Below are 19,165 nucleotides of genomic sequence, written 5' to 3'. Positions count from 1 at the left end.
AGAATTGAAAAATAGCTCGCTCGAACGAGATGTAAATCAATCATTTGCATGATGGAAACTGCCACGGCAAGCTGCGGAGCACTTGTGATGACGGTTGGTCCGACTTTGGCATTTCTTAGGCCCAGTTCCCAATTAAAAGCTGTTTATTTGATGCTAATTAAGCGTGCACTGTAAAAAATCTGAAGTTGCGGCAACTTAAAAAAGAAAAGTCAACATTATGCATAGAGATTTCTAAGTTTTGTATCAAAACTCAGATTGTTGAGTTGGATCAAAACTCAGATTGTTGAGTTTACATAAGGCTAAACCACAAGTTGACCAAAGACATAAAATACAGCTACTAAAATGGATTTTTATAGTTCCCTGAACTTAATATTCTAATTTGGTATAATGTCAAAATGTGTTTTTCTAGTCATTGCAAATGGAGGTTTGTATGGCTTAAAAATCTGTGTTGTATTTAGTGCTCATCTGAGGTAATACACTTTTATTCTTAAAGTTTTGCATATGCTGAAAGTATCTTACTTTTAAATAACACTTAAGTTATTTATATGTCATCTTGTACACCAACACAACAAAATCATTTGTCCAAATAATCTGGGTTTTATTCACACACCATTGCAGCAACATAATTTAGTCAAATGTGTGTATGTACGTGTGTGCATGTGCGTGCGTGTGTCTGTGCATGCATGTGTGTGTTAGTGTGTGAGTTTGTGGAATAACAATAATACAAAAAAAAGGTTATTCAGACAGACCATTTGAAAAATACAGAACAGTCAGAAGCACCACAAATAGACCTTAAAACGTTGCCTTGCAATAATTACATAATAACAGGACCATATTCTATGCCCAAATATGTAAAATTTAAATATGCTTTCAAACAGTTATTGCAGAAAAAATGAACATAAATCGACACATGTCGACAGCTTCAATATTCTTTAAGGAAAAACAAATGACTTGCATTTTTATATTATGCAGCAACATAATGTAGTCAACGGTGTGTGTGTGTCGGTGTGTGTGTGTGCGCATGAGTTTGTGGAATAATAATAATAATAATAAAAAAAAAAAATATTGTTATTCAGACAGACCATTTAAAAAGTCAAAAGCACCACAAATAGCACTTAAAGGTTTAAACATCCAAACTGTCAGTTTCTTTAAAAATGCAGTAAAACAATAAAAACAGGTATTGCAGCAAAAACAATCTACATAATTCAACACGTCGTCACATCTTTTAACTGAAAGTAAAACTTGATGTAGGGGCCTCCGCTTCCTCACCACACATCATAGATTATGCCATCATTCTAGAGGAGATTGTGGTAATGCATAACATATGTGATTTGCCAAATGCATTTGCACTTTTTTTGGCCTCTTGTACGCTCTCAATTTTGAGTACCCTAAAGAGTGGAAATACACATGTGAGGTGATTCAGAAAGTTTTCCTTGGACTTGGTGAGGATTGCTCAGCAAGAGTTCAGTCTTTCAAAAATAAACTCTTGCAGTAAACAACATGTCTTGACCTGTTCAATGGTTACGTTGTACAGAAGAATGATGGCATAATCTATGATGTGTGGTGAGGAAGCGGAGGCCCCTACATCAGCAAGTTTTACTTTCAGTTAAAAGATGTGACGATGTGTTGAATTATGTAGATTTGTTTTGCTGCAATACCTGTTTTACTACATTTTTTTTAAGAAACTTTGACAGTTTGAATGGTTCAACCTTTTAAGTGCTATTTGTGGTGCTTTTGACTTTTTTTAAATGGTCTGTCTATTTAGAAGCGGAGGCCCCTGCATCATCTTCAACCAGTCATGATGGCCATCTTCACACCTTTTGTGAGGTCTGCTTCTGGATCAGTGTTCTGTTGAGCACCAAAACAAGCAAAAATTATTTCTGACATAAGAGCACAAATCAATGAGTAGCTTATGATGTGGTGTCCCTTTAACATACTTACCAAGCAAGTTCTTAGAATCTTCTCCGATCCATAGTCCTTCAGGAACAAAGGAAGGCCTCTCTGCATGGTAATGTCCGAAAAAAAAGAAATGCATACAATAATTTGAATTTCCACAAAACCAACATTGATTTCTCTTGTGAACTTGTGAACAAGCAATGTATTCAATCAAAAATACCAATAAAAGTAATTTAGGGTACAGCAGTAGATTTATTTATCAGGGTCAGTACTTGCCTCATGAATAACTTTCACAGTAGCTTTCTCAGGTGGTAGCTCTGAAATATCTGTTAAGTTACAGAGCTCATTTCCAAACTCTGGGTCCTCATATTGGAGAATGAATCCCTCATTCAGCTGCAGTTGATCTTGCAGAATTTCTTTTAATCTTTGCAATGAGCTGGGGAGATCTGGCATGCTTATTCTTTTAATGTTGTTTGGCGATATTATGACACGCAGCAACATTTTCTAAAATTCAGCAGAACAAAAAGAATTGTACAGATTATTTGAATGGTAAGTACTTAACATATTGAAAACAAGAGAAAGCACTAGTCACTGACACCCAGTGTGACTGTAAGTTTCAGTGCTCATGAAACACAATTGCATTACATCATATCAGTGATAACAGACCAACTCAGTGCAATCGAAATTTCTTCTGTGACACTAGAAGCTTTCCCCTAACAGAGTAGGCTATCAAAGCTTGATTCAAATGTATTCATTATTTCTAGGCTAGTGGTTATCTGGTTATAACAGGAAACTAGCAAGTTAGCCTGCACAATTTTAACAGTGTTACTTGCAAAATGGCAATGCCTAGGTCTGCACTGTGATTTATAGCCTAATCTGTTAGCCTAAATAATGTATTGCAATTAAAATAGTATAATTATCATTTTCACAAATATTGTAGAGCAGAAATCACATAGAGAAATACAGAAGAGTACTTATGAATAAGATTGAATTGTTTGCTCGATGGCCAACTTTAGCGCTCTATAAATATCCTTTAATGACACTCACCAGGATCTCGGATGTGTCCTCTTTACCGCTGCTTCCCTGGCAGACCTGGAAGCCAAAGAAAAAGTTCAAAACAAAAATTCATCAGTTGTATTCACCGCTGCGACAAAGAAATAACCGCTGTTGAAAACGCCAAAAGCCTTGAGGAAATTCATTCCCGCCATGACCTCACTCTCAGTTATTAAGTAGTGAGTCATTCTAGCGCGAGAATGCTAGCAACACCACCAGTGTAATCACAATAATAATTTTACAGCACGAGACATAAAACTTGAACAACTATTTGAATTGGTTACCTGCACAATGGACAATTGAATATACAACTAATTAGCGTGGGCATGAATCTGGTCTGGTTACACAAAATACATTTTACATTGAAATTTCATCAGACCAATGCAAACGTGCTTCAAGGTCAAACGAAAGTACGAACGCTACAATTCTAAATATCGCAAGAATGCGATGTATATGATGGCCTATATAAAATCCAAAAACCCGACATTTATTTGGCACGAGTAATACAAAAATATATGGGATTTTTAGAGGAGACTTTTCATGCTAACCCTTTTAGCCCAATCTACATGCAGCAGTAACCGTCTCTTACCGTCAACATGCAACTACTGTGTGAAAAATAAAGGTTGAAACTGTAGAAACATGTCTAATATTGCATGGTATACATCGTCATACTACCCAAACCCATGTAGGCTTAATCAAAAAACTGCCCAAATAGCTAACTAGCAGTAACGTGGCTGTCTTTTATATTTGGTCATAGGGTAGTTTTCGCGGGCACATGTTGCTAGGCAGAATGCAAGGGGCACAATTAAGACTGATCAAAAACGTAGTGTCCACTTTCCTAAAATTCAGTGGAGTGAAATGTGTTTTCTTACCTTTTCCAAACGTTGCAGATGATCTCAACTGATGTTGAACTTCTGTTGACTGTTGAACTTCTGTATCTTTTCTGAAACAAACCAGCTAAGGTTATAGGCTAGCTCAAAACGACACTGCTATATAAAACTTATAAAAGTACGCCTATAACTTTCTAAATAACTAAACATGCGGCTTTATTAACTTGTTGTTCAGGATTTCATGCAGTGTCTTACTGGTAATACTTGATGGAATTATTTAATGTCCTATAAGACGGTTAACAGCAAGCTAGCTTGTTTTCGAATGATATTGCTGGTTCACAATTCAGTCAAATCAATGGAAATGTTCTAATTACGTTTAAGACGATAAATGAACTACTTGGTTTGATCAAAAACGTACAGTATCCTATTTTTTCCAAATTTGAGTGGAGTGAAATGTGTTAGCCTACCTTTTCCAAATGTTGCAGACTTGATCTGGAGTGCTGGACCTGCTGGTCGTTACTCATGGTGCATTTGTCCTTGCTGTGATCAGTGGAAACCCCGTAGATGGTGCGCAACTTGATTTGATAATTCCACAGAACTTCAGGATTGGTAATCTTTCTCAGATAATTAAATATCTTAGTTATGACAACTTAGTTATGCAAGTTTACAAGATGAACTTGCTAAAATCGTTGAGATTAATGGTAATAATGAGTTTTCAAAGCCAAATTAAGCATTTGAGTTCTGTTCACTTAATGTCCCTATTTCGCAGAACAAACGCCAACTTCTATTTTTTACAGTGTGTTGGCGTTATGAGGGAATGTCAATACGGCAAAGTCAGACCGTTAATCTGTCCCCTTGCGACCTAGTAATATTAACAACAATCTTCTGCCACGGATCAAGAGGTAATGCGAGCTAAGAATGAGCCTGTGTGTTTTTAAAGACAAGGTGCCTCTGCAGATAGTGTAGATATCGTCCTTTTCTCACGTATCCTTTTGTAAGGATAAGGGGGTGTAACAGTATTCTGATGCATTGTATCTGCTGTGCTCATTATCAGCGGTAATTATTAAATGGATACATTAGTAGATCTTTGAATCAGTTTCCCAACTGAGTTGTTGTCCTTTGGGATTATAGTCTGAAATCTCGCAAACAGATTTCTGTGGAAATGGAGAGTGATTTGGGTAATAACAAAAAAGGAAGGCTTTTCATTTTCAAGATGGTTTGGATTGCCTCTGATTAGCATTGCTTCTCACCCCATGGAAATGCACTGGCAACTTTCCAGACCATAGTGATCTGTTATAGGGCATCACCAGACTAGTAGCATACATGCTATGAGATCTCTCTGAACAGTATGCTTTTTCCTCACTAATAAAATGTCTAGTGTCACTTGTCACGAACGCACACACAGAAATACACACACGCACTCACACTAACACACATGCACACACGCACTCACACACACACAAAAGCCTGTATGCAAAAACACACACACACACAAACATTTTCCCCCATGGCTCATAATCTCCTCATTAATTAAATCCTATTATGAAATTCAGAACTGTGATTTATTGCCCTAATCCATCACGTTCTGAAATAGAAAACCAGAAAAAATAAAAAAAACTCAAATCAAGCTGCATGAGCTGGGGAGGGGTGTTAAACTGAGGGAGACGCAGTCAGCGAGCCACGCTGAAGTCTCACTCTCTGTCTGCTAAAGCAAAGGGTAGAACAGCTGAGGGCAGGAGATCTTTTGTTTGAGTTTATTTACCTCAGACTGTCTCAGTCAGTGGCGTGGCTGGAAATGACCATTCTCTCTGTGCTGGCAGCCTCGTTGGCTGAGGAATTCCTGGCTGTGGAGGGGATGTGTGCTCAGGGCATGGCAGGGTGCTGTAAGAGCCAGTCAGTGACTTTCCTCTCCATCTGGGCTGAGACGCGGGGGCTTCTGCTGGAGCAAACACAGCATGTCGGTTCAGCGCCGTCAGCCCCCCCCCCAACACCGCAAACAAGGTTGAGCCCCGCGCCCCCCATCTGTGCGCAGAGGTGCGGAGATATCTCGCTCCATCTCGTTCCCTTCACTCTGCCCAAGCCCACACCCCCAAACACACACACACACACACAAAGGCACTACACAGAAGCCCTACGGAGAGAGAGAGGGATGGCAGTGAATCTGAAGCAGGAAGAGAGGCAGCATAGTTAATGTCCGTGCAAAAAGAAAAAACTCTCTTTCCCTCTACATTTTCAAGATTTTGTAACTTTATTTATTCTGCCAGCACCATTCCTTACCATCTGTTTGCCTAGGCCGGGGGGGGGGGGGGGGGGGGGGGGGTGTATAGGAACATGTGACTGCTGGATGATAAACACTGGCCCCTCGTGAGACTGCCTCCAATGATTCCTTTGTAATCTCCAACCACGGGCCTCCAGGGTGCAATAACTGTGTATTGCAAACCTTGCTTTTATATCCCTCTCCTTTAATGCATGGTAACCATCATTGAGGAAGATGCAGCTCTAACATTTACCACACCTGAACTATATCCTGCTTTCTTTTATTCTGTTCTGCTTTATGTTTTGGAGATTTGTATGCTCTCTCCACCTCACGTAATCTAATAGCATGTCGAAGTAAATTTTTTGAACAAGCACTCATTTGTCTTAATAGCACACTATGCCCCAAAGCAGCTCTTATCCACCTTTCCTGGAATAATTTGAGGGAAATAAATAGGACCAAAGTAAAGATTTGACTTTTGCTTTTCAGTGGTACCACAGAAAATAAGCATTATGAGTTTTCGAGTCTCTTTTATTGGATGCTTTAGGGAGAGCGCAGATATTAAGGACAGAAAATACTCAGCGCTTGTAAAAAAAAACTAAATGCAACACAAAATGGCACCTATACCTGCTGCAGCTCCATCAGCAGATGTGCCCCTTAAAACAGATCCTGCTCTCTGCACACATGTCCTGGGCTTTAGCACCACAACATTCAGGCATGAGCCCCACGTCTGTGTCAACCGTCGCTTGCAAAATGTACACCTGCCCCACTCCTAGTGTTACTCCAGGATGGGTTTGTCACATCACATTGTGCAATGACAAGATACTCTTATCAGCTAGTTCCATAACTCAGTAAAAACAATCAGTCACTGTCATTTGTGTTTGGTCAAAAAACCCTGTGGCACTTTTTCTGTCACAGATCAGTCTTCTGTGACTGGCATGCCAGCTGGGAGAAGATGCCCCGTGTTAACGCTGTGACTGTGAAAACATCCATTACCCATCTTCAGGCATCCCACTGGAGGCCCCAGAGAAGCTGCCATCACTAGGCAGGCCTGGCTGGCTGGCTGTGCCATGGGCGGTTGTGACACGGGTTCATCGGTGCGTGAGCGGGGGCATTGCCCTCACAGGGGGATGGTGGGCCTCGCGGGCAACACCTGTGGGCGGAGCAGATGGCACACGTCCGGGGATCAGGGGGGCGAGGTGCTTGACGGGCGGAAACGGTTGTGCTTAATTACTTGTCAAGTTGGCAGATTGGGCGGTGGCCAAGGGGGGGGTGGTGGGGGGTGTGGGGGGGGGCTCTATCTGTCCCAGCTGTCTGGAGGTTCTTCGTGTTTGCTCAGTCGCAGCCAGCGGGACTCTCCAAAAAACTCGTCCATCTTTCACTCCCCCCAGAATGTTCCGGCTCCTCTGCTGACGGTGACAGGCGTGTTCTGCGCCGCATGGTGACACCTGCAGCACGGGGGCCGTCTCAGCGAGCAGGGCGTGCTGTTAACATCCCCTTTTCTCTTGTGCTTTTTTGCAGTTTGCACTGGGACAGAAAACAAGCTGAGCACCCTGTCAGACCTGGAGCAGCAGTACCGCACCCTGCGCAAGTACTACGAGAACTGCGAAGTGGTGATGGGCAACCTGGAGATCACCAGCATCGACCGCAGCCGAGATCTCTCCTTCCTACGGGTAGGCACACTTCAGCAGCACACATCAGTTGCTACTTTTTTACTTGTTTTACCAGAAGGGGTAATAAACAGTAATTAGCAGTTCCAGGTATAGTCCAAACTCTACAGTAAATACTGCTGGTCCGTTCTAAGAATGACAGTCATTAATTCCCACAGTCATCATCATGAATCATCGCTCTGCTGTAAGTATCACCACAACCTGCATCCCCCCCCCCCCCCCCCCCCCCCCCCCCAAACATGAATATTGCTTCTCTACGTCAATCACCAGGTATAGAGGGGTATACCTTTAGAGGAGTATACTTTCACATTAAACTGAAGATTACCCAGACTGCACCGTTCTCCCATCATTCACAGTGGCCTGCAGATGTGGCTGAAGGATGTGTGTGTGTGTGGGTGAGTCATCCCAGCAGAGAGCTATAGGGGGAGAAGGTCCATTAATGCTGCCAGCGCAGGACAAATGGTCACCTTAACCCTGCGCCAAGACATCCCAGCCACTGTGCTTAGTGCTGCTCTCGTAAGATAAGCGCAGTCTTTAAAAATGACACCGCGGAGAAACTGAGAGATGGACAAACAAAGCTCTGGGCAGAGAGGAGGGAATAGAGATGGTGAAATGATAGAGGTTGTCAGATACTGGGTGATGAAACCCTTTCTCTGACCCAGGCTGTGATGACAGGGAGGTGGGCACAGATAGAGGGGGCTAATTTCTCACTCCGCACCCACACTCCTCTCCGCCAACATGTTATGCCCGTCAACACATCAGAGTGACAACCTGCCCACCCACCCCCTACCCCGGAGGGCAAGTAAAACATTCATGTTATGACCATCAGTGTACATATGCCTTTGGTTACCTGCTTTCATTTTTGGAGTAGATATACTAACAATACAGTATGTCTGAAACTTGGTTTTCTGTTTGGCTTCATGGGTAAAGCCTCAGTGTAGAGGGAAATGTGTTTAAGTGCACAGCATGCATGAACTCGGGCCAAGCCATGATCTCAAGTAGGAGGTGTGATCCAAATATATTATTTCCTCCATATGGCCCTCACAGAGCCTGCGGACCCAGCAACCACATTATACATTACGTATCTAGGGGTTAAGGGGGGAATCGGGGAGATCACGACAAGCACAGATGGCGGATCAGAGAAAGGTCAGAGGGTTTTTATTGGGGGGGGGGGGTTCACAGGAAATGCTGAGGTGAAAAATGAAGGCGAATACGTGGGTTGTGTATTTCTGGCGCAGGCAGCCACCGACCTCCCTTGCCCTGGCTGTTAGTCTCGTCATCAGCTTTACACAGGCGACGCGGCAGCCAGCCCACGACCTCCATTGATTTTCATCCTCTGGGCAAAGTGGCAGCCTCCCACCGGGCGGTTATTAGAGCTGACTCGCTAACTGCATTGATGGGGCTGCTTTCGGCTGGCGGCTGGTTGTGCCTGTGGGCTGCGGCGGCTGTGGCGGCCCAGCTGAGCTCTTGGCTCAAAGCTGGAACCTTAGGGGGGGGGGGGGGGGGACGACATCATTGAGTATAGAGGGGGGCAGGAGAACATATCGTCAGCATTATGTGGGAAATCCATCAGACTCGGGGAAGTAATCTAGAGATCACGAGACCCTGGTGTGGTCTGCTGTGTGGGTGTTGGGGGGAAATGAGCCCAGCTGGAAATGAGCGCCGCCATGTCACTTGTCTCGGCCCTGGAGATCAGTTGTGCTGCCGCCGTAGCATTTTAATGCCACCTCAGTGAGCCAGAAACACAGAGAGAGAGAGAGAGAGGTACGGACTAACAGAGGGAAGTGGTTACGAAATAAAATCTGAGGGGTTCCGCCATTGACATACATCAAGGCACAAGCACTGCACAGAACCCACAGAGGGACATTTAGCTCTGCTTTCACTCTCTCCACACAACACTGATGAAAACATCTGTGTACCCCCCGCCTTGAGAAAACAAAACACCATTGTACCAAACAGGGGGGAAGTAGGGGGGTGTGCAGAATTACCATTGACCCCCCACTGAGGTAATTGGCCATTGGGATTATATGTGCAAAGAAAGAAATGGTGTAAGACGGAATCTGATTATTGCTCAGCTTCATAAAAAACAAGCAGCAGACAGGACTGCCCTGACGTCAGAGGGCCATGGATATTTCTAGGCTCCTCTCTGTGCAGGAGTGCTTCAGAGCGTTGGAACCTCTAACACTACAGCGGTCCACAAGCCCCACAAAAACTCAACATGTTAACAAAATGCACTACAAAATCTTTGTATTGTTTGTTAATATTGGAAGGACCCCCTCGAAAATGAGATGGTACATCTCAAGAGGCTATCCTTGAAATAAAGAATAAAGAATAAAGAACTACAGTGGTCCACAAGCCCCACAAAAACTCAACACGTTAACAAAATGGCTGCCTGCCACACACACGCGCAAGCCAGCCCCTTCCTTCAGGTTTCCCTGAGCTCTCCATTAACCAGGGTTAATTGAACATGCTAATTAAGAACACAGGAAGCCAAACAGCAGGGGGGGGAGAGGGCAGACGGAGGTGTATTTTTGGTGAAGATTATTATTATTTTAAAACACATTAGTAACACGGTTCCCTCGGGCCCCCGGTGTCGTTTGGAAGAGAAGGAAAACTTCACCTTGAGTAGAGGGAAAGGGAGGAGGGAAAGAAACGTCTCCACAGATGCCTCCAGGCTGTCTCTAGGGTGATGGAGACTGACGCCTCCTTTTTAAAGATAGCCAAAGATTGATGGCTGCCTCCCAAATACCCAGAGCAACTTTTGAGGAGTAAATAGAATCCATCTTCTAAACTGCCTCAGCATCTGATGAATTAAGGGCCCCGTGTGATGAATAACAGTAATCCTGATACATGAGCGTTTTTTTATTTATGGCCCCACAGGTGAACGAATGCGGCAGAAATGGTTGCAAGTTTTCTTTGCAAGTGTTTCTATTTTTGTGAGAGCGAAAGATCAAATTATACAGGGTAGCTCTTTAAGAGGTTATCTATTATTCATAGATAAACAGAAAATAAATATACCAGTTAGCGCAGTCTGGCCAGAGCAACCCAGTGAAATCTGAACATCAAAGGATATTGCTTTTATTCTGTCCTCTTATAGTTTCCCAAAACATTTTAGAAAAAAAGGCAAAGAGAGAGGGAGGCGAGAGAAAGGGCAAAAAACAGAGGGAGAGACAAAGAGTGAATGAGAGACAGACAGACAGAGAGACAGACAGAGAGAGAGACAAAGAGTGAATGAGAGACAGACAGAGAGAGAGACAGACAGAGAGAGAGACAGAGAGTGAATGAGAGACAGACAGAGAGACAGACAGAGAGTGAATGAGAGACAGACAGAGAGAGACAGATAGAGAGAGACAGAGTGAATGAGAGACAGACAGAGAGAGAGAGAGAGAGACAGACAGAGAGACAAAGAGTGATTGAGAGACAGACAGAGAGAGAGACAGACAGAGAGAGAGACAGAGAGTGAATGAGAGACAGACAGAGAGACAGACAGAGAGTGAATGAGAGACAGACAGAGAGAGACAGATAGAGAGAGACAGAGTGAATGAGAGACAGACAGAGAGAGAGAGAGAGAGACAGAGAGAGAGACAGACAGAGAGAGACAGACAGACAGAGAGAGACAGACAGAGAGAGTGAATGAGAGACAGACAGAGAGAGTGAATGAGAGACAGACAGAGAGAGAGACAGAGAGTGAATGAGAGACAGACAGACAGACATAGAGAGACAGAGAGACTCCGGTCCTTGACCCCACCATATTCAAATGACTTGCGTGTGGAAGTGACACTTGCAGACTTGAGCCCCAGTCACAGAGCAGGCCCTCTATCTGTCCCCAGTCTCTCCTTCATCACGACGCCTCTCCTGCTTTGGACCTCGAGGTTTTTAATGGGCCGATAATTACCCCGCTATCATTTGCAGCCGGAAATTGTAAATATTTCCATTACGCCTCACATCATTAGCCTGATGATAAGATATTGGGAAGAGCCTGGAGAAGAGAGTGCTGATAAGAAATATTAGGAGATATCTTGTTGCCATGGCACCCATGACGGCCTGCGATAGTTACTCTTTCTCCATGCTCCATCCTCACCCTCATTTTCTCCCCCCTCTCTTATTCACCACCCTGGTTTTATTGCGGTACCCCGGGTTGAAGTGTTTTCCGACAGCTGCTCCAGGAATAGGGAGGCTGGATCTGTAAATAGGTCTGGTGACTGATCTGAAGTGATCTCTGTAGCCCTGTTGTGTGTCAGTGCGGCTCGGAGAGGAGAGGACGTCATTGAGCTCCTGTCACTCTGATGTCTAACAGATGGAAACTTTTGACATACACACAGACAGGAAGCTGTGTGTCCGTTGGAACAGATGCAAATTCATTCAATTCTCGGCGCTGAAATGCATAATTCATATTTATATATATATATGTATATGTATATAAATCCATTCATGTTATAGGCACGTTCATGTCAAACGCGGAAGGGAATCTGATCAAGCAACGGGGATCACCATGGAACATTTTGTTCCTTTTATAAGATGGTGAGATCCAAAGGGTGTTAGATCCCTTTTACATCAGTGAAGAAACTAAAGGCATGGCTGGATGTTTTGGATTAGGCCCCACTCAGATGTGATCGCTCTTGTCAGTCAACCATATAACCCTTTATAAATGCCACATGCTACTTCCACACTCATTACTATTACATGTGGGTGAGGCATTTTGAAGAACATACAGTATATTGACTACCCCCAAGGTCAGGGGCACTTCTACAATCATTTATTTTTTTCCTGCTGGTAGCAGTAATGCCCTGTGCAGGTGCAGTGGCGATGACCCCTACGGGCCAGGGAGGATGAGGGTCAATGAGGAGTTAATGAGCTCCAAAACGGGGGGGGGCCCACAGGGAATTCCCCCAGGCCGAGGAGGAGCGAGAGGCAGGAGGCAGGAGGCAGGCCTGGGCTCCATTAACGACAGCAGTCATGTTCCACCAAGGCCAGGATGAAGTGAAGGGGGGAAGGAGAGAGAGGGGGATGGAGTGGAGGGTGGAAGGAGAGAGAGGAGGATGGGGTGGATGGAGGAAATTAGGGGGCAAGGGGAAATGGGTAAAAGAAATAGGTGCAAGATTTCAAACAGGCCATTACCTACACAGCTGCAAGGCTTTTAAAAATGTATAAGTCTTCCTGTGTCCCTGTGTCTCATTCACGCTTGTCTGTCCACCTCTACCCATGTGTATATATAGCCATAGTCCCCCATTTTGCATAGCATTAGATCAGCACAGATTAGGGGAGCCATCTTTGCAGTGTCCTTCATGATTTATGAAGACTGATTAAGTGTTTGAGTGGCCATGTCTTTGAGGCCTGGCTAGATTGGATTGACAATTGCAATTAGCGCACCCTCAAGTTCATTTCCATCACTTTAATTTGACATGAGGGTAGACATCAATGGTCTGTGCATGGCTACGTGTGTGTGTGTAGGTGAGAGAGAACGAGAGAGAGAGAGAGAGAGAGAGAAAGAGGGAGAGATATTTTGATACATTCTCTTTTCTCTTTAACCTTTATATGACTTTCCTAAGTGAAGAATAACTATTCTCAGGTTAATGCATTACCTCATGCCTTTGAAAAAGCCCATGCTCTTGAAAAAAAATCTAAACCTGAGTGATACAGTGAGGAGCCCTGTCAGTGCACATACTCTTTCCTGTGGACCTTAGCGCACCTCTGCTATCTCAAGCGCCACAGTAACACTGTCGTTTTTTTGACACATCCCATTTTACTGTCACTCCCTGTTTTCTCAGTCACACAGAGACACATATACACACGCAGACCATTCTCCGGACTCTTGGGTTTAAATTTGAAATGTGCGGCGGTTTGTCACTTCGGTTGCCTCTGGCGAAAGTAAACATGGAGTCATGGAGCCGGCCCTGGTGAAGCGGCGGCACAGTTAACAGCTGTCGCTGCCACCAGAAGATTAATGGCGTCGGCCCCCCTTTGCAGGGAAAGCATCCCTGCAGGATGGGAGGGAGGGCTGATGCGTGCTGGATGGATGGAAGAGAGGAGGAGAGAGATAGGGAGAGGTGGGTGATGGGAAGGGATGGACGGAAGAGAGGAGGTGAGAGGAGGGGTAATGGACTCTTTCACCTTAGAAAACTGGATGTGTGTTCGGTGGCTGTGGTCACTTAATGCATCACTCAGGGGACTGGTCTCAGAGAGAGATAACACACTGTGTGTGTGTGTGTGTGTGTGTGTGTGTGTGTGTGTGTGTGTGTGTGTGTGTGTGTGTGTGTGTGTGTGTGCGTGTGCTTGTGTGTGTTTCTGTGTGTGTGTGTGTGTGAGTGTGTCTGTGTGTGTGTGTATTTTTGTATGTGTGAGCACTGAAGCGTCAATTGTTATGTTGTGCACCAGGGTGCATTTCTTGTTCAGACATGAACAAATGTACAGACGTGTGTGTTTGCTCACATGTGTGTATGTATGCATGTGTGTGTAGTGTGTTATCAATCCAAAAGCCAGATAGAGCGTGTTAACCCTGTTAGAGCCTGACTGACAGTTACACCTTCCAGGTCCCCAGCCTGGTGTTTCGTCAGGCCATCTATTTTCCTGTCAGTCAGAGCCATAGGATAGACAGAGCGATGAAATGAAAGAAGTGTACCTCTTTTCACACTTCCTTTCTTTCTTTCTTCATCTTCCTTCATTCACACTCCACTGTGTCTGCAGTGCTTTACTGAGAAGAATCCAAGCTCTTAGTCTGTCAACAGTAGACACAGGCTTTGTATGTAAATTATTGTAAACTAAGTTGGCAACAATTTTGGACAGGTCTGAAGGAAAGTTGGATTAGGTCTGGACTTGTCACCGGCGTGGATGCCTGGCATGGCGTTTCGTCAATAGCCCCTGTGCAGTGTGGCTCGTGCTGTGTGTTAGAAATATGCATGGCTAGAACCCAGCACTCAGACAGGACAAGATGTCCACACCCAGCGCCCGCCTAACGATGTTCCGAAGCCATGATTGACATCTCCATTAAAGTCCGATCCATCATTCCGTTGGCGTTTGGTGGACCCCTCTGTGTAGTCAGCTTGAATGCCTCCACGTCTTAGCAACAGGGCTGGCACGAACTGTGCTAAATGGTTACACACAAAAAAAGTGTACTTCTCAGCCCCAGCCGGAAATTATTAACTGCCCCAGAGTCAGTTTGCAGGTCATAACTGCAAACTGGCAAATCAGCAGGCAGACCTGGGATCAGAATAAGCACCAATGTTTAAACGTATGAGCAGAGGAATGGGGTTGGTAATGTTGTCATTTCTAGGATCAAAGCAGGGGAGTAGTTGGGCATGATGATGAGTGTGATGGCAGAGGCTTAGGCTCAGGCCGTAGGTTCATAAAGATTGCCTCAAGCAAGTGCAGCATTACCTGAAATGTTTCCATTTGTTTTACTTAATGAAGTAAAAAATAAACTGTGTTTTACCTGCAGACGAATGTCTGATGTGAATGTGAACTCACTCTCCGTGTGTTAGATTGGCCATTTCTAGGCTTCATCTAGCATGGGAACAAATGGAAAGCAAAACAAATAAAACCTTATTAATTGTGTCCCAGGCATCATAGTTGTTATGAAGTGAGCCGCATCTGCAGAAAATATGCGGGGGAAAAAAGCCACAGAGAACGCACAGCCAGTCCATGTGGATATCCTGGCTCCTAATTAGTGTTTCACGACGAGCCACACACATGCTAGATAGTGCAGCCCAGTGAAGGTGACTGTGAAGGGGATGAAGAAGCTAACCAGCCTCCCTCCCCTTGTTAGACTCCACTTACTAACTTAATCATCTCACACCTTAGAAGCAGTCGACATGCACATTGCTCATTCACTCTGTCAGAGGAGTCACCTGAATACATGCCTACATGCGTCTGCGGACACAAGAAAAGAGCGAGGAAGCGAGAGCGCGGGAGATAAAGAGAGCGAATAGCATTAGCGCTTATCGCCGGCGAACACCGGGCCGACGCATAAAGGGCCAGGGGAGGACGGGGCGGTGAGAGGCACACAATAGGGGCTCGCTTGCTCCGCACTTAGCCGGGGCCTCTTCAGAGCCCCTATCTCCCTCACCTCGCGTGGTCGGAGAGGTGAATCGGGGAGACCCACGAGGGAAGGGGGAGAAGTTTCGGCGCTCCTTCCGCTCTCTCTCTCCAGATGAAATTCGGGGCCTCTCTCGCCGGCCATCCGTGTTCAATTCGCCACGGCAACAATAGCCCAAGGCCGCAGGCTCATCTTTATTCGCCGTGGTTTGGTGATAAGACTGTGCTATGAAATGAGAGGATATTTTATCATCTACATGCTTTCTCTCTCTCTCTCTCTCTCTCTCTCTCTCTCGCTCCCTCACACCGTCTGGTTCTGTCTTATCCCCAATATGCATTGAGGGTGATCAGACAGGGGAAGGCCAGACTCTTTCCTTGCTGTGTCTTCTTCTTTTTTGTCATAGATGGAGGATGAATGTGTCTCAGTCTCAGTCTTGTGGTGGGATCATTGCTCTTCTGCCTCCGTGTATGAGACAGCTTAACTGTGGATCAGCTATCCATCCATCACCACTGTAATAAAAGAAGGAAGTGGGTCAGGACCTGTTACTCAACAGCAGTCAAACTTTTCACGTTTCCCTCCGTGCCACCTTCAAACCTCCCTCTCTTATCTCCTCCACTCGCTGCCCCCCCGCCCCCCATCTCTCTCTGTCTCACTCTTCCTCCTCTATCTTCCTGTCTCTCTCTCTCTCCCCTCACTCACTCTCTCTCTCTCTCTCTCCCCTCACTCACTCACGCTCTCTCTCTCTCTCTCTCCCCTCACTCACTCACTCTCACACACATATACTCCAGGGCTAGACAGCGTTATCCATCCACATGTAGTTAATGTGAGAGTAATGAGGCCATGCTCCGTGATCACAGCTGTATAGAGGGGCCTGAGGGAAAGTCCTGTACATGCACATAGATATGTCATGTGTCACTTAGAGAATGGTATCAGAACTGAGAATATATAGCCTCATTGTCCCGGTCCAGCTCTCACTGTGATTACCGTCTGTACAGCTTCATTGGAGCGTCCTGCCCGTCATCTTTATTGTTAATGACACAAATGAGAACGGGACAATGAAGGAGAGCAGAGTGGAAAACAGGTTGGAACTTGTTTAATATGTGTCAAGTGGAAGATGTGGAAACTTGTGACCTTACAAAAGCGTATGAACTCAGCTACCCTTGTCTACACCCGGAAGATGCACAAAAGGAGACTTGTTGTTTCGTTTTTTGAGTCCGAGCCATAGTGGGGTGCTTTGTTTCTCTCTTCGACCTGTCAGTGTCATTACATTTAGATACAATAGATGTCACTAAGGGTTTTATGATCAGTTATTCTGGGTTACGGCTTTTTAATATGAAGAATGCCCTTTCTGGGTGGCAGACATAACACTGAAGGCCATCAGCGAGCGTGCTGATAAAAAAGAAAGCAGTCTGGAAGTGAAAGAATGCCCGGAGGACAGTGGTGTTATGAGGAAGGACGGAGTGGGTAAACAATGGAGATGAAGAATGATAATGGCCGTGCGCAGGCACAGCAGCTGGAACAAAAGATGACGGCTGATGGGGGTTTTGGGTACCATGTTTCAAACCATTTTTGGCGGTCTCCTAGGTTAAAGGAGTGTGTGTGTGTGTGTACGTAAGTGTTTGTGTGTGTGTGTGCCTGTGTCCGTGGTTGAGTGTGTGTGTAGGTGGTAGGGTGTGTGTGTGTGTCTGTGTAGGTGTGTGTTTGTATGTATGTCAGAGAGGGAGAGAGTGTGATTCTGTACTTGAGACTGTTGTGTGATATAGAGAGATAGCAGAGAGGGACAGATAGTGTAAGCATGTGTGTGATTCTAGACTTGAGTTTATTTTTGTGTTTGTTTTCTCGCGGACAGAAGGAGACAGCAGACGCTGGCGTCGAGTGGGCATCCATCTTGTTTTGGACGGCACTTGCTAGAGTGCGGCCACTGTCACTCCTCTGTTTTTATTAGCGAGGGTCCTTGGGAGCATGGGGCTGGTCTTCACGCTGCCTGACCATAACGATGATTGGTGAGACCACGTCCCTCTGACCTTGCATTGTGAAAGAGGTAACAAAGCAGGAAGGAGAGAGATAGAGAGAGAGGGAAAGAGAGAGGGAGAGAGAGAGAGAGAGAGAGAGAGGGAGAGAGGGAGAGAGAGAGGGTGGTAGATGCTAACAGAGGGAACTCTGACTGTTTGGCTTCAGCACGTAGCCTGCTTCACATTCTAGATGAAGATGAGAATTTATTCTGATTCGCTTCGTACAACAAACCATTACATTGATGTCTTGTTCTCAAACAGGGAGAGTACGCATTAGCAGATCCTGTTTGTTTTTTAAAAACCCCTCCAACATTTTCTCAACACTCCAAGACCACTTTGGGCTCCCCTTCTCTGGCCTCCTTCCCATAAACTAACTAGAAGATGTTTGAATAAGAACTCATTAGGATTACATAGCCATTTAGCTAAGTGACATTGAATGTAATTGTGCCATCCATCAATTGCTATGTAATAACACACTCGGAAGAGCTAAATGTTGATTAGCCCTAAGCCAATTTCACTTGTGGCTGAAAATAATGATTGCAAAATAGCACCACAGGGCAAGGTGATCTCGCCCTCTGAGGAAAACAGTCAGGAGCACTGACCCTTGCAGCCCAAATTGACTTAAGGGAAAACAAATTAACACACTGTCAGAAACTCGCTGAGCTGCGTACTACTCTGTATGAGTATCCATGGTAACCAGAGACACCTCCTCCACCCTCTGCATCCTCAGACCCCTCATTCTCCAAAATTGTCAACATTTTCCCAAATTTCACTTCTGTGTGGAATTTATGTCCAATCATTCTTCTGTTTTTCTCTAACAACTGTTAACCCTTTCTTTCTAACTTTTTTCTTTCTTTCCTTCTTTTCTTTCCTTTTGGTCCCTGCTTCCCCTCTGAAAGTCCTTTTTGATCTCTCCATCTCTTGTTTTCTACTGTTGCTGAACATGCTGATACTTTTGCTAGGATGCCCGTTGAGCTTCTCATTCCTCCTGTGCCCTCTCTTCCTCTCTCTCTCTCTCTTCCTCTCTCTCTCTCTCTCTCTCTTTCTCTCTCTCTCTCTCTCCCTCTCTCTCTTCCTCTCTCTTTCTCTCTCTCTCTCTCTCTCTCTCTCTCTCTTCCTCTCTCTCTCTCTCTCTCTCTCTCTCTGTCTCTCTCTTCCTCTCTCTATCTCTCTCTCTCTCTCTCTCTCCTCACCGCTGCCCCTTGAAGTCCAGTCGCCTGCATGTAATTACGGTTTCAACCGGAAAGAGGAACAGCTATTAATCAAGCCCACTAAAAAGCATAGGGATTGTCAGGCTCGGCGGGCCAGTGTTCCATTGTGTGAGGATTGGATGCTTTAAAGTCACCTACCCAGCAGCACTTCAGCGGAGGGCAGGATGAGAGCACACTGTGCTGAACCACACGCTCACTTCCACCGCT

General features: G+C 45.0%; 1 protein-coding gene across 2 annotated transcripts in view; it reads left to right on the top strand.

Moving 5' to 3' along the window:
- erbb4b (erb-b2 receptor tyrosine kinase 4b) overlaps positions 1-19,165 on the top strand; it is a gene marked incomplete at both ends in the record, with an annotated part of 230,294 nt that overhangs the window by 99,650 nt on the left and 111,479 nt on the right. For both annotated transcript variants that reach the window (XM_080839977.1, XM_080839976.1), the window contains one exon: positions 7,555-7,706. In XM_080839977.1, the coding sequence (XP_080696103.1) occupies positions 7,555-7,706 (152 nt within the window). The remainder of the gene's footprint in view (positions 1-7,554; positions 7,707-19,165) is intronic.

This window comes from Sprattus sprattus (assembly GCF_963457725.1).
Source record: "Sprattus sprattus genome assembly, chromosome: 5".
In the NCBI taxonomy this organism is placed as follows: domain Eukaryota; kingdom Metazoa; phylum Chordata; class Actinopteri; order Clupeiformes; family Clupeidae; genus Sprattus; species Sprattus sprattus.
This window is presented reverse-complemented; position numbering and strand designations above follow the sequence as displayed.